The sequence below is a fragment of the Poecile atricapillus genome, chromosome 1 (assembly GCF_030490865.1).
Source record: "Poecile atricapillus isolate bPoeAtr1 chromosome 1, bPoeAtr1.hap1, whole genome shotgun sequence".
Lineage (NCBI taxonomy): Eukaryota > Metazoa > Chordata > Aves > Passeriformes > Paridae > Poecile > Poecile atricapillus.
In genome coordinates this window covers 120,591,522-120,605,745 of record NC_081249.1, presented here as the reverse complement: position 1 = coordinate 120,605,745, position 14,224 = coordinate 120,591,522, and the positions used below count along the sequence as shown (strand labels likewise).

Genomic DNA, 14,224 nt, shown 5'->3' with positions numbered 1-14,224 from the left:
CCAAGCATTTAGCAGAATTTACACCCAGGGAAATACTGTCCAGGAGGAATCATGAGCTGCTCCCATTAGTTTAAACTGTCTGCTTCCAAAAATACAATATTTGTGCTATTTGGGAGAGGTTTAGCATTGCACTGCCTCAGAGCTGGGTGTAATTGTGAAGGGGTTTTTGTGTTTTCTGTTCCACTGCAGTATCTCACAGAGAGGTACTTCTGTCCTGGATAGCTTCAGACACTAACGTTGGGAAACTTGTATTGTACTTATAGGCCTATAAACTCCTTCAGAAATTGATGGGGGTTTTTTATTGCTCAAAGCTCATGTTTGTTATCTTTCTGGAGATAGTCATCTGACCAATGGAATGACTTGGAAGACAGAAAAAAGACCTTTTTTTTTTCTTTATATAGAGATTTTCTCTAAAATGGAAATTAGTTCTCCATTATTAAATCAGGCTCAGGAGTCAGGATTTCTGTTTGAAATACTGATATCTGGGCTTTTTCCTAAGGAGACATTTTAGATAAGTGACATTGCTTGCCCTTTGTCAAACTGCAGGTATTCTGTAGGTATGGTTACAATGTTTGCCTGCCCTTCAAGCAAAATAAATCTTCAAAAAGACTTCATTGAGTGATGTAAGAAAAGGCAGAGCATGGCCACTTGCTTGAAAGTATTTCCCAACTTTTGGCTTTTTGTGTTTTTCTCTACTGATGTCATTCTTTTTCTGAGGGCTTCCAAAATCTTTCAGTTGCTTCTGAGCAGGATGGCCCAAATCTTTGTTTCAGGTGTTTGGCTGGAAGGTTACCTGATTCACAGTCAATTTAAATGTCCTTAATTTTATTTATTATTTTTAGGTGCAAGTATTTCAGTCCTTTTTTTCTTCATTCCAACATATTTTGATGAGGGAGAGGGGTGGAAAGACAAAGTAAAAGGAAAGAGAGAGGAGACAAGGAATCTTTCATGGCCCTCATTGAAACCTTTGGCTGACAAAAGTATCACTTTTTTTTTATTTTATTTGAAACTCTAAATTATTAACTAGATAAAAACAATACTTCACCTGTCTAATTGTCTTTTAACCATTGAGATCTGCAGTCCCAGAGCAATTTCCATGGGAGCAGCTGGTCACGAGTGGGCAGCACCACCTGCTGGCATTGCAGGCTGGAATAGTGCAGAGCTGCATGGAAATGGGAGGACAGCATCCCTGGGGCAGGTCTTGGGTGGAGACAGAGCTTCAGGGATGCTCCTGCTCCTCAGGGACCCCACTGATCTTCACTGCACCTGGCACTCGACCCGAATAAATGACTGCTCCGGGTAGATCTTGGTGAGCTGCAGTCACAGAGAGATTAAGAGGAGAAATTTGATCTCAGTGGCGTGAGATATCTAGCAAGAGGTATTTCAGAGATAGGAAATTGCTGTTAAGTGATAAAGTTGGGTTTTGCCCCTTTCTGCAGCTCAGGTTCTGAGTCTCACTCTGCACTCACAGTGCAGGCAGGAGTAAGCAACTCCACAGTAGTGCTGGAATACATCTGTTGGAAAAGAGAAATGTAAAACATCACTTTTAAACCATGTAATAAGCAAGGGTGATTATTGTGAGTGACTATAAAGAATGTGTGGGCAGTTTCCTGAAGTTTCACCCAGGTGAACTGGGTGGCCAGTTGCTCACCCAGCTGAGATGCTGGGGTGGGAGGACTGGCCCAGGGCAGGGATACACAGCAGAAACAAACATTCCAGGACTTCTCCAGTGTTTCTCTGAGCTTCCTTTGGCTTGTTTTTCAAAATTCAGGAGTTGTTGTGGTTCACAAATGGTTGCTGTAAATTCTCTTGGGAGGAGATGGACAGGAGCAAATGATGAAATTCCCTTGCTTGCTAGGGTTCACTGCCAATGCAGGTTATAGCAGTGTGCCAGTGGCTGCAGATCACAGCCTCTGCTCATCACCTACCAGTGGAAAACAGGCAGTGGGAAAATTTTAGATTATAAATGAACAAATGCTGAGGTAAGGTGGAATAAAATTCCAATTCCTAGTCCCTTTTGGCTGTCATTTCTATGCCAGTAGTGCTGCAGTAGGTGCAGGAGTTTTGAGAGAGCTGATACTGAAGGTGTTCTGTGGTGTTAGTGCTCCCCATCAGAATTAGCTGTCATCTGTGGTTTCTGATTCTTTTCACCCTTATTTTTTCTTTCCTTTAATTAATTAACACACATCTGGAGTGTTTGAGCATGGCCAGGAGGGACAGAGGCATTCAAGACCCACTAAAGCCTCTGTGGTGTTGGGACAGTTCTGTGGAGCTGCAGGGACAATATTTAATGACACAGTGGTTTAACCCATCTATTGCTCAAAAGCTCAAGTGGTGCTGACTCTAATCCCACTGAGCACAAACAGAGATAATGAACTTACTCAGTAGGTTCATGCTTTATGTTACTGCTGTCAAATACTGTCAAATATTTTCTTACCAAAATCATTGGCTGTCTAAACTGCTGAGTTTATACAAGTCCATTGTAATTTGTGCTGTGATTAAATATTAAATCAGAGTGTATTTTCAGAGGAAATAAATTTAGAGCAGGCCACTTTGTTCTTTAGCAGAGGATCTCTGCTCCTGTCAGTTAGGAGATGGAGCAAGCATTCTTCCCTCTAATAGCATAATTATTCAAAAGTGTTTGCAAGGATCTCTTTGTAGAATTTGTGCTCACGCTTTAGTGTCATTCTTTCATTTCAAAATGTGGGTAAGAGTTTTCAGATTCAACAGCTGACAAAGTGATGCAGGTTTGCAAAGAAAATTTGGAGGAGAAGGGGCCCAATTGCATGGGGAAGAATTATCCATTTATATAGAAATCTCAAACTAAAGATGCTTTGCCATGCCATTTAATTTTAAAGATTTAGAGAAGCCTTTTCTTAATTTCTTAAGAAATTTTAACAGTTTAACTTCACAGAGACCTGAGGTCTGCTTGCAAAACAATTAAGATTAGATACCATCAGTTTCTTAAGCATTTTTAACACACAGCAGAAAAAGCTTTTATTCTAATAAATGGCATTTTTAGCATTAATAAGTTTTGAAAAAGAAACCTACTTATTTTAGCAAAATTGCAGCATTAGATGGAAAGAAAGTTGCACTCTTGGGTTTGATCAGGTGATGCCTTGGCATGTGGGCACTTGTGTATGTGTGTTTCCATGTGAATCCTAGGAAAACATCGACTTTTAACTTTCACTGTAATTTTCCTACAACTTCCCGTGTCATTCTTCTCCTTTTTTCCATCTTATTAGCACAGATTGGAAGTCAACCTTCTCTGGGGAAGCCACAGGTAATCCTGTGAATACACAATGTTTGCTGTGATCTAATGGGATGCTTTTCCCCGTGTAAAGGTTTCCCAGCCCTGCACCTCGAGTGCACCAAGCACATCATTAATCCAAAACGTGTGCTTGCTGAATTTCCCCCTGAGCATGCAGCAGAAATGTCTGTGTCTTTGTGCTGAGTGAGTTTGATGTGCTTTAGTGGCCGTGAGTGATGAAGAGGAAGGAGGGATTCTCTTTGATAACATCGCCAAGTCTGCCATCGACCCCTTCGACACCTCCTCGGGCTCGGTGCAGCTCATCGCCATCAAACCCGTGCCTCTCCCTGCTGTCCATGCTGCTTCAGAGAGGAGCCAGGAGTCTGCCATCATCAATGGGGAGGTGAGGACTGCCTGCTATGTGTCTCCAGGTGTTTCCTTGGCTACAGCCACAAGTGGAACCATCTTAAGCCTGTTAGAGTGGAGGGCTGCCAGGAGCTTCTCACCTTCATGCTGTACAAAGTTCCATTAGCACTGTGGGCTCAGAGGTCTGAGAGTTTAAGATCTGCCCTTTCACAAGGCAGCTGTGAATGCCTGCAGCCTTGGAAGAGGTGACTTTCTGTATTCCTACTCTCCCAGTGTCCCTCTCTCCTATTTATAAAAATGAGTCATGAAGGCAGAAAGCAGAAGAAGATCTTTTCCTACCTGAATTCTGTGGCTGGGTATGAAAATATGTATATATCAGCTGGGTGCCAAGCTGATCTTCCTATACTGAGCAATAAATCTCGATCAGAGTGAGAAGGGGGGCAGTGGGACCATGGCCTTGCTCTGCACTCCAGCCTGTGCACAGAGGGTGCAGCTGTTTCAAAGGAAAAAAAGTGGGATGGCAAAATGTCTGCTCCAGATGCTGGCCAATACTTTAACTGCAATACTTATACTCATGTTTGATGTAGATTTAATCAAGACCAGTCCTTTTACAAAGGGCTGAGGCTTTTATGAAGCTGTTGAACATGATGGGAACAAGCCACAGAAATGCCTTGTTTACAAATTCACACTGCAAACAGTCATTTAAACAGCTAAAAAGAGTTTAAAGGCAGCAGGCAGGGCTGCTGCCAGGGACACCGTAAAAGACGGTGTCATCAGAGGTCCCATGTGGGCCTGGATTATTGCAGCCTCTTGTGCTCCATTTCATACTTGTATTTTAAGTCCTGATGTGCCATGTAACTTCCCAACTCGGAAAAAGTTTTATTTAGCTCCCAGCATCTCTTTTCTGTAAGGCAGCAGGATGACACTGCTGGTGCTGCGTGCACCCTTACACACACACTTCCCAGAGAATTTGACTCCGGAAGCACAAAGCTCAAGTAAATTCCTGATTTCCAAGGAAAACTTGCAGTTTGAAGCAGAAGGGAAGTTTTCTCAACACTTAGGAGAAACCATGGCACTAAGCTGTACCAGGAGAGACCAAACACCTCTTTAAGTTTCCTCTCTGACAGGAGCCCATAAGAAGCATATAAAAGAAAAGCATATAAGCAAAAGAAACATTTGATGGCATTTCACTGGAGTTCTTCCCCAGCCACCAGCGGTGACTTATTGAAGGTTTTGTGTAGTCAGGGGCAGTGTCTGTGTAGCCCAGCAGAGTTCTCACGGGTGAGCCAAAGCACGCGCGGCGTTGGGTCGCAGCAGTTGGCTGACACCACCCGTGTTTTTCCTCAGTGGGTGTCTCTGAGTCACTGTTGTAAGGGTACACAGTTTTTTTTTTAGGCTAAAATTATTTAACCATCTGCCAAGCCATAAAAATGCAGCGACTCTGTTCACTTGCAGTTCCTCGCCGCTTGCAGATGGCGCGGTGTGGTACGGAGGGATGACACACGCGGCGCATCAAACACGCGCTGACAAGAGCCTTTGGAGGTAGCCAGCCCACCAGCAGCCCTGAAACATCTTCTTGCCTTTTAGGTGAACAAGGCTTTGAAGCAGAAGTCAGATATAGAGCACTACCGCAACAAGCTGCGCCTGAAAGCCAAGAGGAAAGGCTACTATGATTTCCCACAGGTTGATAACAGCAAGGCGCTGACAGACAGGAAAAGGATGTATGAGAAAAACCAGAAAGAGCTTGACCACGTTTTGGATCCAGATGCAGATGTCTCATCTCCATTTGCTGAGCCTAAGAACAGGTGAGAGTTTCTATTTGCAGTTCTTCGTCTGGTAGGAGAGTTGATGTTTTGGGAGTCAGAGGTGCCATTTTAATGAGCCAGGTGTTGGTTGTATGGTCACTGATCCCTTCTGCTTTGTGAAGAAAATTCATACAGCCCATGGAAAGCATCCTCTGGTAAAGCTGCAGGGTGGTTAAAAATAAACAAATAGAAAGAAAAAAAAAAAGCAAGGGGAGGGACAAGTTCTTGTGAGTCATTCTCGAAGGTAAACAGAAAGTGGTAGTAATGTTTTTGGTGATACTCAGAGCAGACTTTAGGCAGGAAGTTAGCATCTGAATTGGATCTTCTCCAAAATACAGTGGTGTTACTATTTTATCATTGTTTTAATCTGAATGTAACTATTGCAGTGGGCACGAGATAGCAGAGCCAGTGCTTTGGCCATGTAAATCCTGCAGGTGGTATCTGTGAGGGGGGTGTGTGCCTGTTCCTGGTGATCTTCCTGTGCCTTTAACAGACAAATTCATCATTTGCTCACCTGTCACGTGAAGCTGGCATGTTGTATAACAGTACCAATGTTTGATTAACACTTCACTGTCTCCTGAGGATGGCATTCAAAACCCCATTTTAGAAATGAGGGGGGAGTGCAGGTGCTGAGTGTGCCTGAGCTGCTGCCGTGGGCGGGTGCCCTGTTGCTGGTGCTCTCTGAAACACAAACTGGCACATTGGAAAGAGGAGATCACACCAGTCCTGCCCCAGGAACGGTACAGTGTGCAGATTCCTCTTCCTTGGAAGTTCTGGAGGTGTGAAGGAGGATAAGAGAGTGTGTTTGGCATTACACCTTGCACAGGAGGGCTCTGGTTCTTACTGTAATCAGGGACTAACATCAGCTGATCCATGAGAGAAGAAGGGATGCTGAAGCACCTTTCCTCATGAAACCTTCATGCCTGGAGATGCAATCTTGCTTCCCATCTCCTGGAAAGCTCAGACTGAAGTTTTTCTGTGAGTGTAAACTGATTGCAATCAAAACATCACTGGTGACACAGGCATTGCACACAGCGAGACTGCAGCAGTTACCCTGGGGGAACAGGGATGAAAAAGGCTGTAATGGGAATTACAAAAGCTCTGTTGGCTTGGAAAAGCTGAGATCAGATGTATTTCTGTAGGTCTAGAGCTCAGTGGCTGAGGGATGCTGCCCTGCAAGTGCTGTTTGCCAGGGCTGCACTGAAAAGATTCTGACTCAGCCATGTGTTATGTTCTTGCTGGATTTCCTGGTGCAGTTTTCCAATTTATTGTGCTCTGAGAAGGTGAGAGATGGAGCCTGTCCTGACATGGGAGCTCTGCTCTGCACACTCTGCCCAGGAGGTACAGACAGAGCACAGGGAATGCATTTAGCCCAGGGAGCTGGAAAGTTCCCTCAGTTTTGCATTGGTGTGGCTGTGACTGATTGAGGCACTAATTTGGAGGCTCACAGGAGATGTTTAAAACATTGAACTGAAGCTTTAACACAACCACACTTTGTGCTTTCTGTTAAATACACTGGTGTGTGTTTGTTCATGTGCCAGTGTGTGGGAAGACCCCATACATTTTTTCCAGCATGTTTCCCAGTGTGTTGTGTAAATCTGTCACAAACTCTGCTTGAGACAGTGATCCCTGGCATGACAAAAACTGCTGGGAAGAAGGTAAACTCCTGTGGAGAAGGGATTCCAATGGGTAACGGCACCATAACAGGCTGGCTGCTGAATTTGTTAAATATATAAATATAAACTTATTAAGTATATAATGTTAAATCTATCACCTGCATCCCTGCAGAAGGAGAGAGAACTGCTTCTGATGCACTTTCTGTGAAGACACAGAACACTGAATGAACTTTACAGATGCTGCAGATGTTTACAAACAAACCAGTTCTGAATTCTGTGCTAAAATTTCCATACTCAGACCTGGAACTGAAATTTATATGCTGCAGCACACATGACAATTATTGTCCTTATTTTCCTAATAAAAATAAGATGGCTAAAATGTTAACACTGCTGGAGGAAAACCTTGAAAAATACTACGAGGTAAAGTGGGGTTTGGTTATTGATAAATGAATCAATAAAATTGCATTTCTGTAATGAAATAAAATTGCTTTAAAAGAAATCTGGGTAAGCATATAATTGAAAAAAAACCCCAAACTTCTGCATTTTTCTGTTTTGAATCATTGTTACAAAAATTAAAACTTGAAAAATTGCAATTTTTTAAATGATATAATGAAAAACTAGGTCAAAGATTTCAAAGTTTCTAGGAAAAAGGTCCATTCTACTCTTTTTCTGTTCTGCATCTATTCCTCTAACTTCATTCACATTGTTACAGCACTTCCAAAACATATCAGAAAATAGGGTTGCAGTTGATTATATTTCAGGTTAACTTTGAATTGTATTTAAAAGTGATTTACAAACATTGCTGCTAAATGATTTGATTTTTTTCCAGAACAAAGAGCTTTTTGCACTAGGTACCTTTCAGTCATCAGTACCATAATCCTCATATTTTAAAACATTCCAGATGTGTTCCCAGAAGGCCTTTCCTAATCCATTTGGATGCCAGTTGTTCCTGCTCATACCTCCTTTCTCATTAGTAAAACTCTCTTAAATGAGGCAATTGGCAATCTCAAGGTAATTTTTAAGAGCCTACTGATGATATGCACTATTCTTGGATTTTCTTTAATAGTTTGTAATCAGGTCAAGAACCTTCATGTTTTACAGAGCTGTATATTTGAATCCCTTAGAAAATATACCACAATTGCCTCAACTAAGTGGACCTATTGTAAAACAAATGAAATTTTAGAGACCTTTGATGTAAGAAGATGAAGACTGTCAGGTCTGATAACCCTGTTTTCTGGTAATATCAACAGTATAATCAGAGAAAGACTACATGGGAAGAAAGAATTTATTCAGTATTATTTTTGTAGGGGAAACTTATTCCAAAAGCTCCATTTGTCTTCTGCTTTGGCAGTGCATTTGGGACTTTCAAACACGAGCATGGTGATTTGTGATCAAAGGTCACACAGAAGTTTTTGAAAGTTGCCTTAAAACAAAGTACATGCCCGAGTAATTTATTGAATCAGAAGCGTGAAATCGATTTTTTTTCCCCCTTACCTTTTATCCTGTCTGATCATGTAAATGTCCTACTTTCTGGATTTCTGCAAACCAGTTTCTGCTGCTCTGATCTGTCAAGGCAAAAAGTGCTGTTAACAAGATCTGGAATAACTGAAGAATTATTTATCAGTGAATTAATTTGGACTGTCTTGTCTGTTCATTTTGTTGATGGTTCTTGAGTTCCAAGTCATGAAGTGACTTGGAACTGTGACTTCAGACATAATAGTGCAACTTGTCTTACTTCACTGTGAGCATTGGCAGGTCCCCTGTGTAAAATAAGCAGCACAGAGACATGTTAGATGACCTGATCTAATTTGAATATTCTGAATGGAGTAATTGCACAAGGCAGAAAAAAAAAAAATAGCTCGGCTAGGCAAAGATAACTTTGTATCAGGCTCTAGCAGTGTAATTACTGTGTTAATAAATGAAGCTGGCATGCCATTATTTCATCTGTTACTGATCTACTTAAGGACCAGTGCTTCTCTGGAGTGTGCAGCCAAATGAGTAATGGCCAGATACAGTATGAGAACAACTCATAAACTCTGCTGGTGTAGAAGTAAATTAAATCCTTCTTAAAACGGAGCATAAAGTTCCTGTACCCCCTTTTTTCAAACCCTCCTGCAGACATGTACATGCTGTGCATTTCATAGAAGGATGCTGCATTTGTGTTTTTATAACCAGCAACAGGGGCAGAAATGGTTTTGCTGGAGAGATGATCGGGTATTTTGGATATTCAGTTTTATTCTGCCTTCCTCTGGCCTTTGCTGCCCCTTGGTTTGGAGCAGGCAGCAGTGGAAGCTCGATGCCCAGGGATGAGCAGCACTTTGTCCCAGTGGAGCAGCTGAATCTCAGGAAGCACAGCTCTCTGAGAAAGCTCTGGCCAGTTACCAAACTGCCTATTTAAAACCAGCATCTTGCAAGCAGTGTCCTCCCACTACTGTTTCCTCCTGTTCCCTTTGCTGGGGGTTTGTTTCAGTGGAGTGTTTTTCTGCTTCTCTCTCATTGCTCAGGATCAGCAACCAAAATCTCCACTCCCCATCTGTGTGTGTGGGAGATCCTGTTATATTTATATTTTTATTTTTATTTTTATTTTTATTTTTATTTTTATTTTTATTTTTATTTTTATTTTTATTTTTATTTTTATTTTTATTTTATTTTTATTTTTATTTTTATTTTTATTTTTATTTTTATTTTTATTTTTATTTTTATTTTTATTTCTATTTTTATTTTTATTTCTATTTTTATTTTTATTTTTCATTTTTATTTTTAGATTTAATTTTTATTTTTAATTTTAATTTTAATTTTAATTTTAATTTTAATTTTTATTTTTTTTATATTTTTATATTTTATTTTTATTTTTTATTTATTTTTATTTTGTATTTTTATATTTTATTTTATTTTTCATTTTTTAAGATTTAATTTTTTTTTATTTATTTTTATTTTCTATTTTTATTTTTATTTTTATTTTTATTTTTTATTTTCATTTTTTATTTTTATTTTTATTTTTATTTTAATTTCTATTTTAATTTCTATTTCTATTTTTATATTTTATTTTGATTTTTGTTTTTGTTTTTCTTTTTTTCTTCTTATTTTCTTTTTATTTTCTTTTTATTTTCTTTCTTATTTTTATTTATATAAATTTGAATCATATCAACTGAAGTTAAAAGGGTCCTGATACTTTCTTGGGACATATTTCATCTGATAAGCTTCCACCTACAATGTCTGTGTCTTTTACATAATTTTATTTTCCTTAAACCATAAAAAACAATGAATCATCTCTTAATAAGGTTACTGTTTCCTAGCACTTGATATCTACAGAAAGATTATCCTGCAACAAAGTGGCATTTTTATGAACATCATAATTTCAGAATAAAGATGAGTATTGACAACTGCTGCCTGTCATTAATTGCTTTTTTCACTTTACCATTTTTCTCATTTCATGTTTTCTAGGCAGCCACTGAAGAACTCAGTGTACAGGAGCAGGCAGTCCCTGAACAGTCCCAGCCCAGGGGAAACTGAGATGGATCTTCTGGTGACTCGAGAAAGGCCCAGACGTGGCATCCGGAACAGTGGATATGATGTAAGGTTATTGGCTTTAGGCAGTGAAATCTGCTCAGCAAGGGCTTACCTTGCCCCTAAACCCAGGAACTATTGATAAACCACGAGACAGATTGCCATGAGATGTTCAGTGTTACAGGGGTTTATGTGCACTCAGCGTCCTGAAAAAAGCTCAGACTCTTTCATGTATCACTCTACATCATTTTACAGTCTGAAAGGCAAACAAAACGTTTGCCCAAACCCCATTATTTGCCAAAGTATTAAAGCTTGAATTTAGATAGTTCCTCTAAGTGTGTGGCTATTTGACAATGAGCTTTCTTCAATGCAATTAAAATCCTCTGTTTGTTCTGAAGAACAGCTTGGAGCTGCTCTCTTGATTCAGAAGAATGAACAGAAATCCCAGCTCCTGGGATTTTCACCTAAATCCCAGTGTTTTGTGGGAACCCCCTGGGGACTGGCATTGTCCTCTTGCTCCCATCAGACCTGGGAGATTTTTTTCAGGTAAATGTCAAACTCAGACAGAGGTGATGCTGCTTTATGGTCCAGGGAGCTCATGCAGCCAGCACAAGGCAGGGGAGTTGTCTTGTGCAGCCTGAACAAACCCTGGGTACAAGTTGATGCTGTGTGAACCCAGAAGGAGAATTAAAAACAGCCCCCAACACCAGGGCAAGGCTGAGCTTTTCAATCCCTTGTCATGTGTATGAACTGCTGTAGCTCAGCCCTGAAAATCAGTCCCTAGAGAAGGTCTAAACCATTCTGGAAAACAAGGAATTTCACATGTCCCCATCCTCTAAACATTGTAAGTGAAAAAGCATTTTTTTGGGGGGGGTTTCACTGTCAACCCTCTCTCTGCCAGGAATGTGTTTTTAACAAGGTGAAAGTACCAAAGTTGGGGGGATGTGTTCAGGAAAGTTTAAACCTTTCACAAAATTCTTCAGGGCTTGTTGTAGTTGTCAGATTTCTGAAATGATTCCCTGCATTTGGACACTTCCCATCAGACTGCAGGAGACATGTGGGGCCCTGTGAGTGGGCACACTGGGACACTGCTTTCTGAGGAATTAGGATGCCAATAATATGCTAATAAAAGCTGGTTTTTCACAGGGGATATTTCCCTGGAAATCAATGTTGAAAACGTTCTTGGAGCAGGCACGGCAGCAGATTAAAAAAAATATATTTCAATATATTGTGTATGCTATATATAAAGCATATTTTAAGGAAAATTTGTTAAAACCCTTGAAAGTAGATTAATGAGCTTAGGCAGATTCTGAAGTGTCCTCAGAGTAATTATAAACCCTGAGACGTGTGCACATCACAGAAAAAATTGCATTTGCCTTGCCTCTGGCTCTGCAGTCGAGCGACCTATCCCTGGCAGAGCGCTTTAGTGATAAGTTACATAAAATCCCTCTGCCCAATGCACTGCAGATTCACTGCAGTGCACCTCTAACAGCTCTGAGTGCATTTCCCATCCGAAAGCACAGAAATGCCACGGGGAAAATGGGACAGGATATTGAAATTTAGCTGCCAAGCCTGAGCCTGCAGCGTGGGCTGGTCCCTTGCTCCCGTTTGAGGCTCCTGGAGCTCTGTCTGACAGGATTCGTCTCCCAGGATACCCAGGGCTGGGCACTGATGGCTGCATCCATGGAATCCATGGATCTCACCAACTAAACACATCTGGAAATGTGACCTCTGAAAAAGGGCTGGTTTGAGTGCATTGCCCTTTCTGTTTCACCTGGTACCCATTTCTGACATCTGATTTATCACATTAAATATTCCAGTCTTCCCAGACTGCTGCTAACATCTTCCTCCTCCCAGCAGCAAGTCCTGCCAGAGAACAGTGAAATTTGCATTTTATAAGCAGTGCCAAATAATTCAATTTATGAATCAAATAGTTCCTATCGCCTTCATGTCGTGAGGCTTTTTTTACCACATAAAAAATTGTAGGGGGAATTTGAGTTGTTGCCAGAACACCCAGGTTATGTGTTGAGGCTTTTCTTCCCAACAATAGTAATACTGTTATTTTTAAAGAGAAGAGCTTGAGATCTCCCAGATTCTTTAAGAAAACTCCTTAAGAACTCCTTACTCATGTGCACAACCACAAGGTTTCCTTTCAATAACACATTTCTAAATGGTTTTCTAAAATACTTCATTCATACTTTTCTCAAAATACCTCAATCTCTATAATTAATTTTTGTGATATTTCTCTGAATCATGGTTCTGTTTCTCAGAGCTAAAAAAACTGGTAAAGAAAGGATAAAGATACAACATTTTACATTTCTCCATATGGAATATGTAGATTTTAATATTATTTTGGAGTGTGGGTTCTATTTGATGTTCTTGGTACATTATTTGCCTTGGTAGTGTCTTTTACAAATGAATTATTATTGAACAGTACCTAGCTTTCCATTTGAAAGAATCCCAACAGGTTTTGCTACCATCACCTTCAAGTAGGAATTAGAATAAGGAGGCTTTATTAACATATTTATTATTTTCAAAAAGCTCATGAACAACTGTGTGTAGAGTAAATGCCATAATGAAAGAATCTAGAACCTCTAGACTGCTCTAATGAGATTTATACCAGAGCAGAAAATAATTAGGCTGTTTTTGGTGTAAAAGGAAGAAAATGAATTTATTATACATGTCTAAGAGATCAATATACAAAAGAATTCACAGGCATAATTCTGTTGATATAGCTAAATTATGCATCCCAAAGCATTATAGATTAATGTTCAAATAAAGAATTTTACTGATAAAGTTGCAGCAGCAGAATTATTCAAGAGATATAGAAAGTCTGTCTCTCACTGCAGGGTTTTGTTTGCTTTCTTCATGTTCCTTCTATTTTACAGTAACTCTGTATGGTTTTATGTAATAGTTGCATTAATGCATAGTGGCCTCTATTTATGAGAGCTACATGCTCCAGTTGATAGGACAGCAAATGGGATAGGATGAATTGAAATAGATTTTAAAATATGAGGAGAAGAAATGATTATTACTCTCCTCCAAAATCTTCATGTCAGCTTTTATATTGCTAAATCAAAGCTGCCTTAATGTTGGCTGCTGATATGTATCTTGTGTACATGGGGTATATTTTAAACGTTCTGTAGGGGTCTAATGGCTTCACCAGTGAGTTGTAGTAGAAAATCTGATTTATTTCAGCATTGGGTACTAATAGGTCTGTGTGGGATTCCACTCACATTTTTACAGGCATGAGCAAATAGAAGAACCATGGTTATTGATCATCCAGTCAGGACATTATGATTTCAGAGGCTCTTTGGCTGCACTTACACAAACTACCATTGCATTTTATAGTCAACCTTCTAAAATGTGTCTGATTTTTATTTATTGTAGCAACACAAACAATAATGGAATCAAAATGCATCAAAAAAATTAAGGGAAAGTGTTTAGTTGAAGATTTCCTACAAATTTTTTCCATTTAAGATCATTTGGTGCAGTTGCATTCTCCCTTTCTCAATCTGATGTGTGTAAGCCTGAATTTGATCTTCTGGTTTTGAATTTAGATAACGTACTGTATAACCATGGCTATATAAGTTATAGTTAAATTCTAATGTGAAAATTATTAATTTTTATCTCAGTTTTTCTCATATTATACTGCTGTATTTTCATTAAATACAAAATAT

General features: G+C 39.6%; 1 protein-coding gene across 1 annotated transcript in view; it reads left to right on the top strand.

Annotated features, from left to right (window-relative positions):
• Positions 1–14,224, top strand: part of KIAA1549L (KIAA1549 like) — a 125,341-nt gene that overhangs the window by 89,883 nt on the left and 21,234 nt on the right. Inside the window, exons 14-16 of the mRNA XM_058843621.1 lie at positions 3,475–3,653; positions 5,204–5,421; positions 10,482–10,611. Of these exons, the coding sequence (XP_058699604.1) occupies positions 3,475–3,653; positions 5,204–5,421; positions 10,482–10,611 (527 nt within the window). The remainder of the gene's footprint in view (positions 1–3,474; positions 3,654–5,203; positions 5,422–10,481; positions 10,612–14,224) is intronic.